This window comes from Paramormyrops kingsleyae, chromosome 9 (assembly GCF_048594095.1).
Source record: "Paramormyrops kingsleyae isolate MSU_618 chromosome 9, PKINGS_0.4, whole genome shotgun sequence".
Taxonomy (NCBI): Eukaryota; Metazoa; Chordata; class Actinopteri; order Osteoglossiformes; family Mormyridae; genus Paramormyrops; species Paramormyrops kingsleyae.
The window spans coordinates 10,683,496-10,707,602 of record NC_132805.1 but is presented as its reverse complement, the minus strand read 5'-3'; the positions used below and the strand labels follow the sequence as shown (position 1 = coordinate 10,707,602).

The 24,107-nt window shown below is 49.5% G+C and overlaps 1 protein-coding gene across 2 annotated transcripts in view; it reads left to right on the top strand.

The window, feature by feature from the left end:
- rbms3 (RNA binding motif, single stranded interacting protein) overlaps positions 1-24,107 on the top strand; it is a 150,071-nt gene that overhangs the window by 74,812 nt on the left and 51,152 nt on the right. For both annotated transcript variants that reach the window (XM_072716314.1, XM_072716313.1), the window contains exon 5: positions 23,238-23,395. In XM_072716314.1, coding sequence (XP_072572415.1) covers positions 23,238-23,395 — 158 coding nt within the window. The remainder of the gene's footprint in view (positions 1-23,237; positions 23,396-24,107) is intronic.

Sequence of the window (24,107 nt, the reverse complement as noted above, 5' to 3'; positions counted from 1 at the left end):
TTTCAAGAAGGCCAAACTTCTGGCTGCTGGGGAGGTTTCTGCTGGAGCACAGAGCTCGCTCCCCCACCGCCTGGCAGGAGCCACTGCACCGGCTGCTGTTTGTTTGTTGTTTTTTGGGGCCGCATTGGGAGCAAGTGCTGAAATTCACCGGTGACATTTGACATTTTGATATTTCGTATCAGAGCGGTAAGCATGGGTACAGCATCAGGCCCGCTGCCCAGAAAAGGCCTGTTGCAGAATCCTGCCCTCCTGCTCACAGATTTTTTTTTGTAAATTTTGTGTGATGCATTGGTGGGGGGGGGGGGGGGGGGGGGTCCTTACTGGTTACACTCCAGAAGCCAATATCCTCGTGTAAGTCTGACAGGAACGCTGAGCGGTGCTTCTGACAGATGGTGTGTCTGAGATGGGCTCTGACAGAAAGGGTAGGGTTCCTTCTCCGCGGTGACAACGGGGCCATTGTGACAGCCGCTGATAAGGGATGGGGGTGGGGCTTAGGACAGGGTCCAGATAAACTGGGGGGGGGGGCAGAGGGAAATTCTCTCAGCAGCAGCAAGCATCGTAACCACGCATCCGGCCACCCGCAGAGGCAGGCAGAGATACATACCCGTGTCGCCGGCCTCATGTGGGGGGTGGGGGAACATCCTGTCCCGTGACTCATAGTACGCGAGCCTCGAACCTCCTTCCCACCATCCATTGCCGGATTCGTTTGGTGTAAAGAAAAACAAATGGAGGCACGTTTTCTGCCATGTTCCTCACGATTTCTGTACTCTCCAAACGTCTCCGCAAGCAGCTATGTGAATGGCGCCACAGCCAAACTTTTTCTGACCTGCAGGAAGAGGAAGCTCTCAAAAATATAGAAGCTTTTTTTTTTTTTGAGGCAATAAATCAACAGTGATGTTATTCAATTTGCTCCCTCTGGATGTGAGTGAGTCAGCTGCAGCAAGGGCCAAAGCGGGTGATTTATAATCCACTGTGTTTTATATAAAACTCCACCATCTTCGAGGCACTCGGGACAAATGAGGGCTGGCGTCTCGATGTAAAAAGCAGAATTATTGTTCTGCTGATGATGAGTGAGTTTGTAAGGCGAGGCACAGAGAGTCTTTTTGTGTCGTGGTGCCGGGGAGGATCCGTGCCCCTTTAAATTTCTGTCCCTCTGGCAGGACAGGAAGCAGACCGATGTGTCCTGCTTTTCCGGCTGTCGCTTCCTGTGAAGGGTGGCGCTGATATCAGAGCGGCGGGGGCTTCCACCCTGCCGTCACATAAATATGACCTCAGTACCGCGGAACGGCATGTAGGCCCGATGCCTGTTTGCAGCTGTGCATGTCTCAGTGGCATTTCGCGTCATTGGAAGCCCTGTCCTGTACCTCCTGGGGCACAGATGTGTGTCAGTCCCCACTTCTGTGTTCCCTTGTTATGATTTGATGCGTTTCTGGCTCTGAACGGAGTATCGTAGCGGAAACATTCTGTGGACATTACACCCCGGTGAGGGGCGGGGCCCGTAGATGCAGTGCCAGAGCTGAGGCTGTGTGCGTCAAGCTCAGAGTAACTGAAGACATGTGGAGGACTGAGGGCGGGCGGGGAGCTTGGGGTGGGGGGGAGCTCGGGTGCTGGGTGGGCCGAGAACTTGAGTTCCAAATGAGGTTCCAAGCTGCCTCTCAGAGCACTCAGCCAGCAGGTAGAGGGCGCTCTCTGATCTCCGGAGCCCTTTAGTCTTTTAGCCTGCCACCCCCACCCCCACCCCCCTTCATAAAGTTGTGGTTAATAATTAAGGAGCTAATATTTGATTGTGCTGGTCCTCGTCTACATCACGGTCCTCGCCAACCCCAGCCGTCACGTTCTCCTCACCGCCTCCTGTCCTCGAAGTTCTCCCCCCATTCATTTCTCGAATCACAGTCCTCTTGCTGCCATTTCACACGCAGTACCTGTCCCCTATTACCCGGCGGTCCTCGCCCTCTGTACCCGTGTAATCAACACGAAAGCCATCTGCAAGTGCGCTCGAGGAAGCGGGGGGCCCACTTGATTGGCTCAGCGCCGCCTCTTTGCAGGAATGTTCTCTCATCTTCACATGCATAATGGCATTATTCGCTCATCCAGTTCCTGTTCACTCGATCATGATGGGAAACTCTGGGAATTAGTGAACACGGTGGATGTATGGAACACCCTTGCGTAAGGAGGAAGGACAGCACTGGCGGATGTGAGTATGGAAGCACTTCACCTGTCCCTCAGGAAAGCGAGCCTGACTCACGAATCCCCTGGACCTCCAGAGGTTCTGGCAGACATTTTATTCCTGCTGTCCCGGCGCACTGTCTTCCTGTCGGCACTGAACCACGTACGCTCTCCTTCCCGGCATCGTTTCTAGGTGGCCACAACCCCCACCACGCGCTTAATAATGAATGCATGGATGGATAGATCAGCTTCACATGCTGAACACAGGTGCCTCTCAGTCGCTGTGGCAATATTTGCGTTCTGGCAGAAGTACGTCTATTGCGATCTGGAAGACTTCACGGAGACAAAGGCCACCGCCGGCCGCTATCGGGTTACACGTGGATCCAGGCAATAGCAGAGGAGATATGGGAAATGATGCCGCGTGTTATAATCTTTGTAATGTTAGATGCAGTGCAGGACAGCATCTCGCTTAAGCAAATATCGATAACTGCGGTCACGCTCGCTCCGCGTGCCGCCGCACACTGCTTCTCCGTTTGTCACGCTCCGCTCCGTCAGCCCGGACAGCGGTACCACTGTCCCCGCAGCCCGCTGGGACCTCGTGCCGTCACCACTGGAGAGGTCGAGTGGGGCATTTCCTGTTTGCTCAGTTGCTGGCCTAAGCAAGAAGTACCCGCCCGTGGACCTGACCCATGCAGACGCAGCTCCCATGCGGATACACACACACACACAGAGGGCGGGATGTGTGTCTCCAGAGGGAGAGACTGAAGCCGGTTGCTGCAGGGAGCCCTTATTGATTCACTAAATAATGATAATAGCCGTGGCATATTGACCTGCGTGTGACCAGCAAAGGAGTGCAGTGTCTCCACGTACTGTCACTGCCGCCACACCGTCTTGTGCTGGTGTCTCTGATGACTCCCATAGCACCGACAGGTGACATGTTCATGTCCCCTCCCTGAGTGCGTCGATCGAGCGACGCTGCTCGGCTCTCCTGCCCCGTGGGATTCTGCGTCTTCCACGTTTGAGAGGGAGCGTGGGTGTCGTTCCAGCGTGGCAGGAAGAAGCGAGTTGCGATATATGGCTGCGTCTCTTTCATTGGGGGTCTGTTATGCTTTGACATTTAATCTCGGGGTACGACTCACTATGTTTGCATCAACAGACAAGCCTCTCCGTCTGTCATGACATACAAGCACACAACGTTTGTGAGAAACTCTGCTCAGCTTGTGCTCTTTTCAGATCAAGTAAATATGTCTGTTTGCGCCGTGGTGTGTACTTCTGCCGGGTAGGACTGTCACTCATCAGAAGGTTGCTGGTTCTAATCCCACAATTGCCGAACCTTTCATATTTGGGTTCCTTAGCAAGGCCATTAACCCCAGTTGCTCCAGGGACACTGATCCTGTTCTGAGATCCTCAATTATGCATCACATGGAGAAAAGCACCTTCTAAATAAATAAATGTAAATGATAAAGTTTGATTTCCTTAATATATACCCTCATAATGGTCATATTTATTAGTGCCTCATTTGCAGATGAGGGCATATATTATATGGATAGTGCTTAATAACTCATCACGGCCGCTTTTATGCAGTTTGCTATGCAAGGTTTAGACAGGGTCAAGACTGCCGGTTGTGTTAACATATTCAGGTATGCAGCGCCTCCTCTAGGCACCGTGAGGCTGCTGACGGGCACAGCTGGAGACCTTTGGTCCTATTTATGCACACGCAAGGGGAAATAACAGGAGAACAAATACCCCAAATAGGGCAGAGGAGGCAGGAAGTCCGGGAGAAGCAGAGGTGGCAGGAGCAGCACCTCTGCATTCTGGGAAAAAATCCATCTGTTAGAGGCTTGTGTATTGCATCGAGGGGGAGGGATAGGGGTGGGTTTTAGTTCGATAGGGGTTCATTTGGAGGGACGATCCGGCAGGACCCATTTAGCAGGCAGTGGGGGGGGGCTTTGCTGACGCATTCATGTTTCCCTTTGTGAAGAACTTCGAAATAACCTTGTGCCGCCTCATCGGTTACTCATCATCTGGCAGCCTGGGGAAAAGGCACACACACACAAACACACACACACACACACAGATACACACACACACAGAGGTACACACACACACAGATACACACACACACACACACAGATACACACACACACACACAGATACACACACACACACAGATACACACACACACACAGAGGTACACACACACACACACACAGATACACACACATACACACACACACAGAGGTACACACACACACACACAGATACACACACACACACACAGATACACACACACACACACACATACACACAGATACACACACACACACACATACACACACACACACACACAGAGGTACACACACACACACACACACAGATACACACACACACACACACACATACACACACACACACACACAGAGGTACACACACACACACAGATACACACACACACACAGATACACACACACACACACATACACACACACACACACACAGAGGTACACACACACACACACACACAGATACACACACACACAGATACACACACACACACACATACACACACACACACAGATACACACACACACACACATACACACACACACACACAGAGGTACACACACACACACACACACAGATACACACACACACACAGATACACACACACACACACATACACACACACACACACACAGAGGTACACACACACACACACACACAGATACACACACACACAGATACACACACACACACACATACACACACACACACACAGAGGTACACACACACACACACACACAGATACACACACACACAGATACACACACACACACACATACACACACACACACAGATACACACACACACACACATACACACACACACACACAGAGGTACACACACACACACACACACAGATACACACACACACACAGATACACACACACACACACATACACACACACACACACAGAGGTACACACACACACAGATACACACACACACAGAGGTACACACATACACACAGATACACACACACACGCACACCTGTAATGCTTGGTGCCAATGTAAGAAAAGGCAGTTCATGATCAGTCAGATGCATGTTTTTCCTGCTCTTGAAGAACGTGGTTGTGTTTGTAGTCCACAGGGATCGGCTCTCTGTTTCCATACCCCCCCCCCACCCCCACCCCACGCATTATTGACTTCAGAGAAGCATTCTGGAATAAAGCAGCCATCCCTGTAACCGTGCTGCAGACGGCCCGGCCCTTGGACAGCTGCCCCCTGGCTCTGACAAGACGGGGGTGTGACAGGTGCAGCCAATCCTCTTTCAGAGTGTCGGTCCAGTGCTGCATCCACTAGCCCTGGATGGGGGCCAGTCACTCTGTCAAAAGCTCCGCGGGCGGATTGAGACAGTAGCTCATCCCAACTGTGAGGGGACAAGGGCACTGGGGACTGGTCACCGGACATGCGGCCAGGTGGATGGAGAGAAGTCAGACCGGAAGGGTCCTCTGGAACGAGCTGGGGGTGGGGGGTTGGGGAGGGGCTGCAGGGACTGGAAAGACAAAGGTGGGAAGAACTTAGGGCTTATTATGCCCAGCAACGGCAAGAGGGGAGAGTGAGAGAGAGGGATGAAGATGGATGAAAGAGAAGGAGGAGGAGTGATGGCAGAGAAAATGCTTCAGAAGAGGCATTACGGCTGCGCAGTGGAAATGGTCCCGGGGCTGCCGGCGTGCGCAGAGCAGCCGCCATCGCTGAGCCCCCAGCGCTCTCCTGGCTTTCAGGTCCTGCCAGCTAGACAGACTGATGTCTGTATCTGAGCAGAACTTCATTACGATGGGGGTGTCTGATCGAGGTGCTCTGGTGGCTCTCCAGAAACATGCAGCGGTGTGGTGTGAATCGCCGGCTGGTAATCGCCTGCTGTTTTTGACTGTGTGTGTGTGTGCGTGTCCACAAAGTGATAAAAACCTGTTATTTTGACATGGTGGGGACCATTTGTTCAGCCCCCACGAGGGGGAACTGAATTTTATAAAAAGCTACAATCAAAAAACTAAAAATGTCTTGTATTATGTTTGGTTACTTATGGTTAAGGTCAGGGTTAGTTTGTGGTTAAAGTCTTTATGTCGGGTTAAGGACTAAGGACTGGATAAGCGGTCATGCGTAACTGATGGATAGATGGATGGATGGATGGATATTTCTCATTAGTTCTGCCCACATTATGGACATTGTATCTTACCATTGCCCATTGCTGAGACCATTCTAGTCTAAATAATGAAGCAGTAGGATCTAAGCCAAGGTGACCACTTGTCCTGAACCTGGAGTGAATGATGGGGTACATACTGCAACCTCTCACCACTGGTTAGTGTTCCTTTGAGGCCTCTGATGGATGCTGAAGAACCTACGTGAGCTTAGAAGCTGACCTGGCCACTCTGGAAAGGGGGGGGGGGGGGTTGGCTTCTCAGACCCCATCAGGAGAACCAGACATATTGCACCTTCATCTTCATAGTTATCGTCCTCCTCTCCTGAAGGCAGGCCATCTCCCTCACGCCTCGCTAGAAGTTACCTTGGGCCCCCGCCTCCCCGTCCTCCTGACAAAGGCCTTAATGGAGATAAAAATGTAGCTCAGCACCCCCTCAGCGAAGGCACATACCCCGTTATCCGTGGGTGGCTGTGGTCCAGATTCAGGCTGTAAAATCGATGCAGGTACATGAAAAGGTGTATAGGTCCACAGTGAGGCTTCGCATCGGAGCCGGGCTTCCCCACCCTGCCTACCGTCGTGCTGCTTAATGAATTTATAATGTTACACCAGCCCACCTGCCCAGGCCCTGTTCAGCTGTAGTTAAACATATTAAAGCGATCAAAGTAAAAGGGAATTTCTGGCGTACATTAGTGAGACGGCGACTGTGCGTTTTCAAAGCTTCTGTGTTGCTTTCATCCGGCTTGTGAAAGCAGATGTTTATTCTGGGAGCGCATATATACGTGTTATGTTAATAAAGAGACACATTAAAGCCCAGGCTTGGCACTTATGCTGGCGTGAAATTGTTAATCTCTCACCGCACAGCAGAAGTTAACGCTCTAATTTTTACAAGAAGTTTGCATTCATCCCCTTGTGTTCTACTGCCAGTGTGCTAATATGAATGTTTGGAAACGATTTACATTAACTGCACCTTCATAATGCATTCATAATGCATTCATAATGCATTCATAAGGCATTCAAAGAAGCCGCATGCAAGTAAACCTTAACATCCTTACATATCTTGACAGCTTTAATCATGTAATGTATATCATACAGTACTATTAAGATTCTTCATGATGTTATGGCATACTTACATGCTGCTTATGAAAGCGTGACCGAATGTTTTTTATTGTACTATATTTGTAGTCTTGTACATAAACATATGGTGCATCCATCCAGCTGCGTTCCCTAGCCGCTTGTCCAGTTTGGGGTGGCACAGAACCTGGAGTCCGTCCCGGCCAGTATACTGTAGATCACGGGGCAGGGACACCCTGGACAGGACGCCAGGCCATAGCAGGACAGACACGCTACATGTTAGGGGCACAGATTCTCCTCCCTGCATGCAGATAAGTATCAGAAGGAAAAATGCAAGAAAAAAGTATGCAGGAGAAAAATAGTTTTTTTTTTAAAAAAGCAGTTTGAGATATATCCCCTCCTCAGACGTCTGTGAGGGGGCTGGTCATGTGTGCTGCGACGTGATTATTGGTCGGCATGCCAGAAAGACTCCCGTTTCTGAGAGCGACCCCCGTCTGGGCCTTTCAGCAACGCCCCCACCCCCAGGCCCTCCAGAACCTTATTACTGCTCCGTGACCTTTAAAACTCGAGGGTCTCCCAGATGCCCCGCAGGCTTCCCGGTTAGTGCCCCCCCCCCCAATACGGCAGCCCCTCCACCCTGGCCTGAGAGCGCAGGACAAGATGTGGACAGCTTGGGGGGGGGGGTGCCAGGTCTCCATGCACACATCCCTCCCAAACCACCTGACATCACCGGTCATGGTGACCATTTGCCTGAATGTTATTATGGTTGACCTTCTGTCTCCAGCATGTGAACCAGCACTGCTCCGAGTTTCAAACCCGCGATTGTGTCCTCATAGACTGGCAGGTAGCTCTGGCAGGTAGATCCTCCCCCAGCAGCACTTTGCCATAGGAAGCCGGCGGGATTAAGGTGACTTATAGATACTTACCGGCTAGCGGATGTGTCTGTCCTGCGTGTGAGGGGGTCAGGGAAGACCCCCAAAGAGGCACGCTGAGTACTGAGGGTCACCAGCGCGATGAAAGGGTCCTGTGAAGTTTAAGCAGTAACGTCCCCCTCCCTGCCCCCTCCCTGCTCAGGTAGCATTAGCATGCAGCACTGAGCTTCTCCCCTATAGCAGGATGACCTGTGCTGTGGTTTTCCTGAACTCGCACATTCGATAAGAGACAGCTCACCGGGGAAATGATGCCGAAGGTGATTGCAAAGGGCCAGGAGAGGCTGAGGAGAGCGTGAGTCTGATGAAAACCGCGTCTGGGGAAGAACGGGGCTCTCTGCCTTCCCATCATGCACCTGGCAGAGTCCTCCAGCTCTCGTTATACCCTCCCCTGTGGAATACACTTTGGTTCACATTGCTGGTGGGGGGGGTGGGTATATCTTCACTTTGGTTTTTGCTGTTATCCCTCTGCGTGTGGCCCCTCTGTGTGTGCCCCCCCTGTGTATGGCCCCCTCCTAGCTGCGTGGGTCTCCTTCAATCCTGACTCTCATTTCACTCTAGCCGTCGTATTAAGACGTCAGCGCTATTTGGCACACGTGTACGTAAAATCCGAGCCGATCAGTGTTTATATCCCACCTTAAGACGAGGAACACAGCCCAACGTAAAGCCTTTAATGATATTTATCATGAAGATCCGCATTCGATCTTAACAGACAGTCAAGGGAAGGTTCACTGTGCGTAACAGTGAGCGACACGCCACTCGTAGCCGCTAACGTGGGCCTGTAGCCGCTAACGTGAGCCTGTAGCCGCTAACGTGGGCCTGTAGCCGCTAACGTGGGCCTGTAGCCGCTAACGTGAGCCTGTAGCCGCTAACGTGAGCCTGTAGTCGCTAACGTGGGCCTGTAGCCGCTAACGTGAGCCTGTAGCCGCTAACGTGAGCCTGTAGCCGCTAACGTGGGCCTGCAGCCTTCGGTACCCGAGTTGGCATCTTCTCCACATGTTCTTGCGTTACATCGTTGGTCTGCGTGATTTCCTGCCCTTCACGTTCACTCAGCTTGGTGGTGAACGCTGTCATCTAAATCGTATTTTTTTCTGTTGCTTAAACTTGAAATTCATTTTGCTCTCGAAACCCAAACCGCTTCAGTGATAAGCTGCGGAGCTCTCTGCTTATTACACTGCTTTAATGAAAATTCCAGACACCCACCCTTTAAACAGCCCCAGGTGACGGGGTGGGGGGGGGGTTATTAACTCTCTTTCTGTGATGGAGCTGAGCCCAGAATCTCTTCCTGGGCTGACAGGCATGACTACAAGGCTGGATATTAATCTGATGGGGGGTGGGGCGTGGGGGCTATTCAGTACGATGGGAAGCAGGCGGGGAGGGCTGGGGGGTTTTGATGTCTTACTGAACTGCACGCTTTCTTGGCAGTTGGACACGACCATAGCTCACAGTGGGACATGGGGGGGCGGGGGTTCATCAGAACCCCTCTCAGCCCATCCCCCCCGACAGTGTAGAAGATGCCGCCCAGCCTGGCCTCTCGGGGGGACTGAGTGAGGTGCAGGGCAGGGTGCCTTTGGGGGGCACCTCTGACCTCAGGGCCATTATACCAGTACGTTTTTAATGAAACCATGCTTCATGCGCTATTTGCAAGTACGGGTAAAATGGAATGCTTCTTTTTATACAATCTATCTTGGTTTCCTTGAGACACACACACACATTTATATACAGCTGAAGGTGAAGCTTGGGGTCCGAACTCAGGTCAGGCCATTTATCTTGCTCAACGGCCCAATGAAGACACGGCTCTGCTGTCGACCCTGGGATTTGAACCAGCAGCCTCTACCAGTTAGAGGCACGGAGGCGTAACCTGCTGAGCCCCCGGAAATGCGGTGGTACACCGTTCGGAAACACAACTTTTACCCGCACGATTCTGCTCCTTCCACACAAGAACTCAGCTTCTGTGCTACTGCATACCAGGCTGGGAAGTGCGATTAACATAATAACAGTAATAAGTGTGTTTTAAATGCTACCACTCTTTCTTATTAATGAGCAGCCAAACTACAGGAATTCATATTCTCCTCTGCAGTTGATTTATTTAATAGGTTCTTTGCGTTCAAGCTTAAGAATACAGCATAACTTTAAGAAAATTTGCATAAATATGCATGTGTGCATCTGCCCTGCTTAAATATAATTTAAATATAATAGGATTATGAGGTGATGACTTAGTTTTGACATATTTAGCATTAATGAAATATGTTAATCAACCCACATCTTCTTTAGTAATTAATCTCGCTCTCCAGCGCCTGTAAATACCTCTTCTTGCAGATGTTCTCCACATATGTGAAAGACCATATCTGTGGTACAGTATGTACCATGCTGAAGAAGTGAGGGGTTCAGGAATTAAACACGGGATGCACAATTAATCTATCTTTATTCGCTGCCAGCCAATTAATGACCCCCCCCCCCCCCCCCCAGCCACTCTTATCAGCAGTTGTTTTGTCAAGAGGACATCCAAAGCCGTTGTAGTGTCACGCTGAGCCTGCCTGCCTGTGGATGCTTGTTGAGACAGCAGACACTTGGCCACTTATCTTCAGCCATGAAGGCCCTCCATCCACAGCCAGTCTGAGAGCAGAAACACTGCGGGCTAAGGCTTCCTGCTCTCTATATCACGTCACATCTGTGCTACATACTGTACTAGTGACTTTGGAATAGTGATCTGCAGTGACATGGGTAGTTAGGAATGGTGATCTGCAGTGACACGGGTAGTCAAGAATGTTGATTCGCAGTAACTCGGGTAGACAAGAATGGTGATCTGCAGTGACACGGGTAGTCAAGAATGTTGATTCGCATTAACTCGGGTAGACAAGAATGGTGATCTGCAGTAACTCTGGTAATTAGGAATGGTGACCTGCAGTATCTCCGGTAGTTAGGAATGGTGATCTGCAGTAATGTGGGTAGTTAGGAATGGTGATCTGCAGTAACTTGGGTAGTTAAGAATGGTGATCTGCAATGACACAGGTAGTTAGGAATGGTTATCTGCAGTGACATGGGTAGATAAGAATGGTGATCTGCAGTAACTTTGGTAGTTAGGAATGGTGACCTGAGGTATTTCGGGTCATTAGGAATGGTGATCTGCAGTAACTAGGGTAATTAGTAATGGTAATCTGCAGTAATGCGGGTAGTTAGGAATAGTGATCTGCAGTAACCAGGGTCCTTAGGAATGGTAATATGCAGTAACATGAGTACTTAGGAATGGTGATCTGACATAACTCGGGTAGTTAGGAATGATGATCTGCAGTAACTCAGGTAGTTAGGAGTGGTGATATGCAGTAACTCAGGTAGTTAAGAGTGGTGATATGCAGTACCTAGGATACTTAGGAATGGTGATCTGAAGTAACTCAGGTAGTTACAGTAGGAATGGTGATATGCAGTAACTCAGGTAGTTAAGAGTAGTGATATGCAGTACCTAGGATACTTAGGAATGGTGATCTGCAGTAACTTAGGTAGTTAGGAGTGGTGATATGCAGTACCTAGGATACTTAGGAATGATGACCTGCAGTAACTTGGATACTTTGGAATGGTGATCATCTGTAACTTGTGTAGTTGGGCCTGATGATGTGTAATGCATGGGCAGTTAGGAATGGTGATATATAATACCAAAGGCAGTTAATGCCAGTGATGTATAATGTGAGATGCTGATGATGAAGGCACCGTAGCAGATGTGGGACGGAGCCTCAGCCAAGCCGGTCTCTCGGAAAGCCGCGAGGCGATGCAGGCGGGACACAGGGGCATGCGCCAGGTCCCTCGGATTGTCACCAACAGCAGGTGAGGAAGTGTTTGTGTCATCCTGGGGTCTGAGTTAACATCAGTTAGAAGAGAGCAGGCTCAACCCCTCCACCCCCACCCAAGGAGAGTGTTTGTATCTAATATATAGACACACTTATGGTTTCAGCGAAGGCAGCTTTGCTGATTTAGTGTCCTCACAGGACACGTCAAAGTCACATGTCAGTCTTTCCCCGTAACCGCTGATGCACATGACACCACCGGAGAGCAATACTCTGTTTTCCTGGCCTTGCTAATCGCATGTGTAACACCCTCTGTCATCTGCACGCAGCGTTTTGTCACTCGTGCTTCCACTTTGACAAGTACAAATCCAAACATATATATAATTATAGATATGAGCAATATAAGGGAAGAGAAGACAAGACGAGGAAGGAGGTGCAGTTAGACACATATACAACTGTCTGTGTGTCTGTATGCCCGCAGATACAGGTAAAGATACGAGTAAAGGCAGTGGCAGAGAGAGGTACTGCACATAAAGATACAGGTAATAGAAAATACATAGAAACAGCTGAAATAGTAAATACAGGTACAGATAAAAATGCAAATAAAGAGGTAAATACAGAAATACACATAGACACAGGTATAGGGACAGGTGCTCATATCGGTACTGATGCCAGTTCAGAAATCGATCCAGATCATGATTCATTTGAATATCTTAATTACTTTTGGCCTTGACGAGGCATTTGACAAGGGGAACAAGGGTTATGTCTTGCCTGCTGTCAAGCGGTTTTTGATCTGCTCTCCTTGGCCACCAGGATGGCACTTGTTACGCTCCGTTCCATGGTCTGGGCCCCCAGACTGATCCTGATTCCCTGTACACCCCAGTGTGGGCCCTTAATAAGTGGAGCCTCATCAAGCGGGCCTTTCCTAAGCGGGCCCTTCTTAAGAGGGCCCTTAGTAAACAGGCCTTTCCTAAGCGGGCCCTTCTTAAGAGGGCCCTTAGTAAACAGGCCTTTCCTAAATGGGCCTTTCGTGAGCGGGCCCTTCCTAAGAGGGCCCTTAGTAAGCAGGCCTTTCCTAAGCGGGCCCTTAGTAGGCAGGCCCTTACTAAGCAGGCTGTCTGGGCTTCCAGCTCGGGCCCCGTTTCCCACTGACCCCCAGACCTCACGCCCACAAAAAAAGAACCCTCCCAGTCACTACGTTTTAGAAGCGAGAGGCATGGGGCCCCTGTCGGCAGGCATTTTTCCTGAGAGAATAAAGGTTTCGAAAGAAAGATCTAAGGGCGGCATGCGGGGGAAAACACAAGAGCAGAATGTAATTAGCTGGAGTCAGGCACGCGAGGAGCCAGAGAGTGTCGGGGGGGTGGGGGAGGGGGGACACAGAGGGACATGATGGCAGGCACAGTAACAGAAGGCCACCGGTAAACAAACAAACCCTACCGTACTGCCAAGGACGCCCGCAGACAGGGAGCTATGACTCGGTGCCCCTGTGGCTCGCTGTGCTTACGTGTGGGTGAATTCTGGGGGGGCTTCAAACCTTCAAACTAAACACCTCCCCCCACCTTTTGGACTTTTCTGTGTGCGGGGGTGTTTTTATTTTTCCAACGGAGAGGGAGAGCAGCATCTGTGAGATGTTTCGGCGTGGGCCGGTGGCTGAGCTGCCCAGGTTCCTCCCCTCAGGACCAGGCTGCTGTGTCCGCTCAAGCCCTGCCTCTCTACTGCCTCCTACTGCCTAAAGTAAGCACTGCTGTGCGCCCTCAGCTTCCAAGAATGACCCTTTCCTTTCCAAAGTCACTAGCACCTTCTCAGGAACATCGTACTCCCCTTAAATTTGAACTTTACTAAACTATCCATGGCATGACAGAGTGTTATAATTAGGCATGCCGGTGCAGAAGAGGAAACTGCAAAGTGGAAGTTGCATTGCAAGCTGGACTCAGAAATTTAGGAACTTGGAAGTATGGGACCTGTATGGGAAAGGGTCATTGTTGATGCCTATGGGAGTGATGTGTAGCTCAGAGGATTAGGATGCAGTGCCTGTGATTGGAAGGTTGTTGGTTTGAATCCCAGGATCAGTAGAGTGATGTCACTGTTGGGCCCTTCAGTAAGGCCAGCGGACTGGCTGGCGCTGCTGGCTAAAACATACTCATTGCTTTGGATGGAAGTGTTTGCTAAATAAATAATGAGTAACTGACCAGTATGTCAAAGGGTCCTATTAAATGAGTAGCTGACCTGTTTAGAATGGGGTTAGTTCTGATTACTTGCATGGGAATGATCTCTAGTTGTCATGGTTGTACCATGTTGCTATTTAACTGCTTCTCACTGCCACGCTTGAGTGGTACAGCAAAGAACCGGGGGGCATTTTTGAGATTCCCAAAGCACAAATAAAATGCAGTGAGGTTTGGCTGCGGCCCGGAACTTGTTGAGAGTGAGGGGTGGGGGCTGTTTGATTACTAAAGCTTTTATTACGTTTTGAAATAGCAACATTCTACCAACAGTTTAGGCACATGCTTGGATTTTGAGGCAGATGTCTTGCAATCCCGTACAGTTTCTCTTCCACTGCACTCTTGATTGTTTCTTCCTGTTGTTTGACGCGCAGCTTCACTTAAAACTATCAGCCAGCAGTTTACCAGACTTACGTAACAACACGTTTTACTAGGGCCAGTTTTGGGTGCCATTGAACTTTTTGCTGCTCGTTTGTTTTGATTTGTTCCTCTTTGCCTCATGGTTTGAAGTATGTTCCTGAGTCCTGGCAACTCACACCGGGGAGCTTTGCCAAGCCTCTAGTTGGCTTGGCTGTTCGTTCTCCATTTTGGGAATTTTAATCATGTGGGTGCAGGTGCAGAAGTCCTACATGGGCTGGAGAGTTTTCTGTGGGCCCCATTCCTCCTCCAGCGGATCCCATATGGACACAGATTCGGGCCACATTCCTTCACATTCAAATCTGATTCCAATTAGTGTAATTATGGCAGAAGGGGATGTGTGGTCCGGCGTGTGATTGGGCCTTGCTGCTGACGGACGGCCCCCACACCCCTGGCAGCGGCTAGGAGAATGTAAGGAAAGACGCAGGACGACCTGCAGGAGCAGGAACAACAGGTAGAAGAACAGCGGCGGCACTAATGAAATCGGCAGTGAGGAGAAAAAGAGGCAAATCGAAACAAGGAGAAAACGAACAACAGCGATCATCAACAAGAACAAATAGGAACAAAACCAGCATGGCAACAGCAGTGAAATCTCAACCAAAACGAAATGGATAAAATCAAAACCAGAACGAAAGGAAAGGTGGTGACGGCAGCAAGAAGAATCAACAACACAAACAAAAAAAAGGCAACGGCAACAAGAAATCAGCCAAAGAAATCAGCGGGAGAGAACCACAGAAACAAAAACAAGAATGAAGAATGTGAACGAAAACAACGCCAGCTCCAGCAGAAACAAAAAAAAGAATAAAAGAATGAGCAAAAAAGAACAAAAATAAAAGTATAAAAAACTATGACAAGCAACCAAGCAAAAACAGCAAAATGTTCAATAAAGCATTGTTTGTACCTGTGGGACAGTATAGAGACTCAGCGGTTAGTGGTGTTGCCTCACACAGTGCTGTGGGTTTGAGTCCCAGTCTCAGGTCTGTATGTGTGTGGTTCACATACACTCTGCCTGCAGTCATTGGCCCTCTTCTTCAGACCGAAGCTGCTTTCGTTTGTCAGCGTGTGCCCTACGATGGACTCACTGCGACCGTTCACTGAAAGATGGGCCTGCATCACCATAGCTTACAGAGGAGTATATTTTCACGTGGTGACATGAACAGATGAGGAACAGATAAACAGATTAATAATGTAGATAATTATGCTTTTTGCGGAACTGGAGAGATGTGAAGCAGAAGCACACTTTTAATACAAATATCATTAGCAATCATTGCCTGTTGCATCTTTAAGATTTTGATCCAGTTAAATGTTATTTAGTTTGGAGTCCACTGTGGTTCACTTTTATAGGACCAAAGTCCCACAAAGAGGATAGCGGACCTGAGCACTTTCACGAAAAGCCATGTTCCCATCCCTTCCTGCTCTCTGTTAAACCCGCTTCGGCTCCTGTGCCCAGATAAAATCCGTTCCATCCTGCCATCTCATGAGAGCCGCGCGGTTCTTTTCTCCATCCCGGCTGGATCGCAGTGTGCCTCGCACTGCCACAGGGAGACCCGCGGCTGCAGGAAGCGCAGGAAATAGTGCTGCTGGCTTTATCGCTGCCTGGTCTACAACCAACAGCGTAGATAGTTGCAATCCCATGTGGGTGTAGCTGTTGGATCCTGGAATGACTAGTGTGAGATGCCTGGGAGGTTGCAGGTTCTCTTCACCAGGTGGTGCGTCTGAATCCCATAAGACCATGAGCTGTGCTGGTCACAGAACAAAATAAAGAGCTTTTAAAGCATCTCCCCCACATGCCACCCCCAGGAATGACCCAGCTCACCTGCAGGGGGAGGTGAGAGGGGTGGGGATCCCGACCCCTGTGGTTAACAAAGAGAAAAATAAATGAGCCTCATTTTTCACTGGGAAATCTGCTTATATATTTTTGCAGTTATAAATTTAAGTCGATGTAATTGTGTAATTTACTGCCTGCCGCAGCTCCTGCGCCAAATGCTGCGGCAGTGGTTGCGGATGTAGAGAATGCAGCGTTCAGTGTTCTCTCCCCGTGGACCCACTGCTGGATCCCGACTGAAGCTCCTTACCATGCTCGAGAGTAGCCTTTAGTGAAAACAGCTTTAATGGGGGAGTCTGTGCCTGGCCTGGCGACCCGCTCGAGAAGCAGTAGCTCCCTCTGGAGGTTGAATTGAGAAGTGAAGCTGGAATCTTGGTTCCCCCCATCCTGCCTGCCTTCAGGCCTGCACTGGTGTCTGTGTTCGGGGGTTTCTCTGGAAACATGCGAGACAGAGGAAGGCGGAGATGGATGGAGAAGTAATGAGCTGGGCGGAGCAAGGAGATGAGCGTGCAGCAACCTTTTGAGTGGCAGTGGCTGTTGTACCACGAGAGAGTAACCAGGCACCAGTTGCAAATGTGGACCGATGCAAGTACAGTAGGAGAATGTGGAGGAGGCCTCAGAATTAATGAATGACCAGGTCTACAGGGATAGCTTCCATTTTTATGAGTAACTGACCTGTATGGGAAAGATTTTGTTCTGGCAAATATCTGTCATATGTGGTTAGGTGCTGGTTCTCAAGAGTGACTGACTCGTATGGGACAGTGTCCTTTCTGAGATGTCACTGCGCATAACCTGACACAACCTCCCTGGGAATCCTCAACTGCTCTTCCAGGTCTTCCCGAATCCTGGAAAACCAGTCACCGTCCCGTGTACCATATTTTTCCCAGGCTGGCTGACCAGTAGGTAGGCTCTATTGCTCCAGTAAGTCCTGTAAAAGGGGGCACGAAATGATAACCTGTCAGGACCCTCTTATGAAGACGTTTTTTGTCATTTGGACTTTCATTTTATCAATGATAATCATTTGCATCGTTGCATCGGGTAGAGCTGCGTGGTAATAGCGCTGGCTTCCCCGTCACATGACAAGCTGATCATGTGATTGGTAGCGCAGGTGGGAAGAGATGCTGTTAGATCAGGCCTCTGGGCAGGACTGGCCCGGTGAAGGACGACCACAAAGCCTTCAGGGCCTTTCTCGTTTTGGCCAGTGGGCACAGTTTAATTCCGGAACAGGTGGCCACTTGTTGGATGGATGAATAGTGACCTTGCTAATAAGGCCTTCCACAGCCTCCCTGAAATAACGCCAGCGCTGGGTGTCTGTGTGTGTTGTGTGCTGATGAAAACAATTTAATTTGGTATGACAACATTCTGAGTGAGCGCTCTTTAACAATGTGGGATATGTACACCAGACACATAATTACGCTGACAGCATTGTGGGGGAGAATGACGTTCGCTGACGGGGGTGCGTGTTTTCAGGACAACACACTCATGCAAAATTAAGGGTTCTGCAAGTGATTAATGCCTTAACAGTGATTTTGCAGATATGCAGCCTGCGAGTCAGTGTTTGCTTGATGAATTGGAATGTCAGAATGAAAATGTGTGACCTATCAGGGTTTGTCAATGAATTCAACCTGCAAATCCATGCTTGAGGTTAGGGTAGATCTGTACTGTAGATCTGGTGAAGAGTTGCATTCCAGGCATTGTTTGTCAAAATCTTGAAAGATCAAGAATCTTAACAGCTCAACCACTAGTTCTAAAGAGGGCAGAGTACGGTTTGCACTGGGGGTTATTCCTGAAACAATTTGCCCGATGTTGGGTGGCTTGGGGGGGATCCTTCTATCTACCCACGATCCTCTGCACCAAGCATCAGTGAGAGACTGAGAGAAGCGATGTTTGTTGTTTTTACCTTTAAATCGCAACCATGCAATGCCTGTATGTAGACACAATCATGCACAAACTGACATAATGATGCACCCTTCAGGCCTAAGAGAAATACCCAGAAAAAAGTCATGCCTGTACGCCCACGGTTATTTAAACAAACAGACGCAGGAACGCTAATTGCCTGCAGCTCGGTGCCCATTATGTGGGAGGAAGAGAGATGGGACCGGAGGACATGATTGTCTTCTCCTCAATCTACGGGCCCGAGGCTGTCATCTCATATGCAAGAGCAAAGACGACATCGGTCTGTATGCAGAGCGCGCCAACGATTACAGGCACCGGTGCTCTGTACTTCGGGTGATGTGGAGCCGACCGGAACTGCAGAGGAGATGGAGGAAGCCGGGACTGGCTGGGAAATCATCTGACAGGCCGTATACTGGCGAGGACCCCACTGCTTGTGGGTGTGGTGGTGGGGAGGGGGTAGTATGTGTGAGGGTCTCACTATGTTTGGAATGTGTTTGGTGCTGTTGTCAGGACTGTGCACAATAGTGTTACACTGTTGCGTCGGCAGTGTGTGTGTTCACTGTGTGTTCACTGGAGACTGGGCCTCTCTCCATCTGCAGTTGTGCAATCTTCCATCCCGTAGGATGTGTAAAACAAAACCAGGAATCAACAAGGAGTGTTAGAGCATTAACTGCAGAACCCCCCCCCCCCCTACACACACACACACACACCACCACCAGGGCGTAGCTGTGGGGATCCGGTGGCGGGGGCACCGGAAAGTGTGATTAGAGCACACAGTCGTCACTCCACACGTCACCTTCACGCATTTGGCCTCAAGCTCACACTGCAGGGAATCCGGCACTTGGCTGAAACGTCACAATAAACTGAATTACTCTCCTGAACCCTGAAAAAAGGAAACGGAATTATCTGCAGATGAAAGCAGTCCGCAGTGCTTGCATTTGGCTCTGGTTTTTGGTAAAATATCAGATCGGAAATGGAAATATTTTGTCCGTTTCCTTGATACCCAGTTAATTTAGACAATTTAGATTTTGGAATGAAACACAATAGCTGTATAAGAAATCTCTGCCAATTGTATTTTTTAATTTTCAGTGACTCCTGATATAAAAACTCTTCAGTGTTGATCATGAAAAATTATTTTGTATCATGTATTGCAGCTTTTTATTCATAAAAAATGTGATGAATAGCTAATTGGACACAGAATACCCTGTAACATGTGCTTACTTTAAAGTGATGCCCGTAACAGCTTGTGACATCCGCTCTGTCTAGTTTAGTATCCTGGCTGCACATCTGTGTGTGCTGTGACACAGGAGGATCGTGGAAACTCCAGAACGGGGTCACTTGTGATTCTTGCAAACCCTGTAAGAGTGAGTTCTGGTGTTCCTCACCACATAACCCTGCACCCAGAGCCTGCGGCCCGGTTCCCTACCCGCCGTAGCCTGTTCCGCAGCCAGCCTCCCATGTTGCGTCTGTCTGTCATCAGTATTCCTACGTGGATGTGCCGGCTGCGATGCAGATGCGGTGTACCTGCAGCCTTGCGGCGTGGAAGAATGCGGGGCACAGCTATTGAGCACTCGATGTTGCGTTTCCAGTTGATTTTGCTCCTACCTGATTGCTGAACTGCTTATTCAGTAAAGAACTGTTTTCACTGAGGCAGATTGGCAGCCGATTGTCGACCATGGGTACCAGGCCTGAGGCAAAAGTGTCCAGGCCTGCGTCAGCAGTATCACTACGGCTGTTATTATCACTCGGTGCTGTCAAGCCGATGTCAGCTCCTGGCCGCCCATCGCATCATGGCTCCGGTTTCTCACGGACACGTTAAGACCATCCACCTAGTTGCAGGTCGTTCTTTTCCTGCGTCCTGCATGCTGCTTGGCGCATTATGGTCTTTTCCGATGGGCCTTCCCATAATTTGCCCATAATTAGCCAGCTTCAGTTTAGTCACTTGGAAAGGAAAATCACTACAGCAATGGTGGGCGAAGTTGTTGTTTTTTAAGGTGGTTTTTTTAAGGTTCATTTCTGGGTGTTTACCAGATGCCATGTGGTTCATCCATTAGACCCTAATCTTCGTTTTTTTGTTTTTTTTTTTCTCTGGGAGTGGAGTGTGAAAAGCAGATGGCTTGTTGGTGAGGAAAAAAAATAGGGTTTGCAGAAGAAGAGTGGAGGTGTAAGGGTGGTGTCTTTGTTACACCCCCGCAGGGCATAGAGGGCTACAGCTGGGGGGTGAACAGGGACAGCCAATCATATTGGCAGAAACGCTGTCGGCACTGACAGGCATACACACAAACAAATACCTGCCACCCCCGCCTGTCTGATGCTCATCTGTAGTCTGCTGAGTTCCCCCCCCCTCCCCTCCCCTGTTATTTCCATGGATACAGGCCTGTGCTCACCTGTGCCCCTGACCTGCATATGTGCTGGCACGCCAGTGGCTGAGGTCACGGTGCAGGGTGCTGCGACAGAGAGGCCAACGGGAGTAAAGTGGGTTGTGTTGCTGCTAAAAGGGGGGAAGGGGAGAGGTCTGGTTTGCCCCTTAAGAATAACCCCTGGCTGTGTAGTTTGGAACTGAGCCACCTCTACCAGAGAGAGAGAGAGAGCACTGCAGGTCCCTCAGGTCATGACCCCCAGCAGCTCTTCTAAAGGCTTTTCTCCTGCGTCTTTTCTCAGCCGTATCTTACAGCAGGCCGACGTGATGGTGTCACCACATGGGGGCTCTGTCTATCAGACAGGGGTGACCCCTTCCATTCAGGGATCCAGACTGTACTGTACCAAGTCCGGCAAGTTCTCAGGAAATCCCTGTGACATAAAAATCACAGCAGGAAGAGAACAGAAGCATTGCCCGTGTAAACCGTGCTCAGCACCATATTGCTGGACACTTTCGACCGGAGGGATACTATGTGCTGTACAGTACATGCTTGCTACACAGCAATACACAGTCATTTCTTGTTTAGTATGAAACTGTGGTCACATGTTCAATATGTAGCACTGCATCACGATTACCTGTTCAGTGTGCAGCACCGCACTGCAGTCACATGTTCGGTGTGCAGTACTGCACTGCGGTCACATGTTCAATGTGCAGTACTGCATCGCGATTACATGTTCAGTATGCAGCACTGCATTGCAGTTACGTGTTCAATATGCAATACTGCACTGCGGTCACATGTTCAATGTGCAGTACTGCATCGCAATTACATGTTCAGTATGCAGCACTGCATTGCAGTCACGTGTTCAATATGCAATACTGCACTGCGGTCACATGTTCAATGTGCAGTACTGCATCGCGATTACATGTTCAGTATGCAGCACTGCATTGCAGTCACGTGTTCAATATGCAGTACTGCACTGTGGTCACATGTTCAGTGTGCAGTACTGCACTGCGGTCACTTGCTCAGTATGCAGAATTGCACAGTGGTCACAGTAGTACACAGCAGTTCACAGTACTGCACTGCAGTCACATATTTGGTATGCAGTACAACGTAATGGCCAGGTGTTCAATTTGCAGTACAACACTGCAGCCACATGCTCAGTATGCAGTACTATATTGCACTCACATGTATACTAACCACAGAGGCATGGATGGACCTCAGGCCCACACATTCAGCGTTCTCAGCAAAAGATACAGCATGATAAAATGATTGTGTCTGACAGATGTGTGTGTGTGTATGTGTGTGTGTGTGTGTATGTGTGTTTGTATGTGCGTGTATGTGTGTGTGTTTTTGTATGTAAGTGTGTGTGTGTGTATGTGCGTGCGGGTTTACTTATCCTTATGGGGACATAATGTCCCCATAACGTGATAAATATCCATTTTTTTTATAAAAATCAGTGACTGCTATGAAAAAACTAAAAATGCTAAAACTCTTGTATTTTGTTAGGTTACTTATGGTTATGGTTAGGGCAGGGTAGGGGTTAAGGTTGTCATAGTTAGCGTTAGCATTTTTCCCATTGAAATGAATGAGCGGTCCCCATAAGGATATGTTTACCCTACATGTGCGTGTGTGTATGTGCATGTGTATGCGTGCTTAGATCAATCAGAGGAAATGTGCTGTTGGTGTTGAGAGGCAAATAGATTTTTCTTTCTCTTTGTTCGTTTGGCCTTAGTAATGCCATGGGTCATTTAAAAACTGATAAAAATAAATACATATATGTAGTTGAGTCTGTAGTGTGAGTTTGTCGCCAAGTGAATTGTTCTGGGATTTTCTGCCAACCTGCTATGATTTCTAGCTGCCCTGCGGATATGATATACACACTTATTACCCCTCAGCTTTACGTCATCTGGCCTCCCTAGTCTTCAACCCCTCCTCCTCCCACCCACACTTGTTAATAAAATTGTCCCAGTAACACACAGACCCCAGCAAGCAAACAATACCCCCCCAGTTGCACCATGCCTCACTGTAACCTTGACCAATGGCAGATCTTCAATATCTGAAGTATGTAGACCTACATGTGTCTGTTGTGTCAGTGTTGGACTTGCTGAAGTCACAAGTGGCCAGTATATGTAACAACTGCATCTTTTTATCGCCATAAATTACATAATTTACATTGTTAACTCAGTCTCTGATTGGGAGACAGTGCTGCAGTGCGGATGCTGCAGGACATAGAGCTGGTGTCCATGTGTCTGTATCAGTATGAATGGGGCACCATGCCCCCTACTGGCGAAACAGCTTTCTAACCTGCTTGAGAGCAGGTCCATGCTATTTGGTGTCATTCCGTTAACACGTGGTGTCTGTCCTCTGCCAACAGCAACAGGAGCAGGACCCGACCAACCTGTACATCTCCAACCTGCCGGTCTCCATGGACGAGCAGGAACTGGAGACCATGCTGAAGCCTTTTGGCCACGTCATCTCCACGCGGATACTGCGGGATGCCAGCGGGGTCAGCCGGGGCGTCGGCTTCGCCAGGTAGGGCCCAGCCCAGAGGTGCCTGGTACTGATGGTAGCTGACTTAGACTGCTCATCTGTGTCTAGGTTGTAATTGTTACGAAAATGAAAAGTGAAACAGAAAACAGTGAAAAATTACTGGTTATTCATTTAAAAAGAATAGCTATTTAAAACAAAAGTGAAAATCAGATTTTCAGGTTAAGTATTCTTTGGTGGATGGATGGATGGATGGAAACATACAATTGTAAAAGAATAAGTAAAGAGAATAATGTTGATTTGTGGGAGCTGCAGGCCCCTCTCCCGCCATGATCGGCGGTCACTTGTACCTCTGCAGCCATACAGGCATTGCCGTGTGCATAAGAGCATCGTGATTCCCGGCACCTCACGTCCCACCCATGCCAGCACCTCACGTCCCACCCCTGCCGGCACCTCACGTCCCACCCCTGCCGGCACCTCAGGTCCCACCCCTGCCGGCAACTCACGTCCCACCCTTGCCGGCACCTCACGTCCCACCCCTGCCGGCACCTCACGTCCCACCCTTGCCGGCACCTCACGTCCCACCCCTGCCGGCACCTCACGTCCCGCCCCTGCCGGCTCCCAAACTTCACAGACAGCCTCCCAGTTTTCCGGTTCCTCATTCCGCCCTGATTCTGTCTTCTTAATGTGCCGTAACGGCATGGTTCCGTAACCTCGCAGCAGACGGCCCGGCCGTGGCTCCGCTCTATGGAAGGCG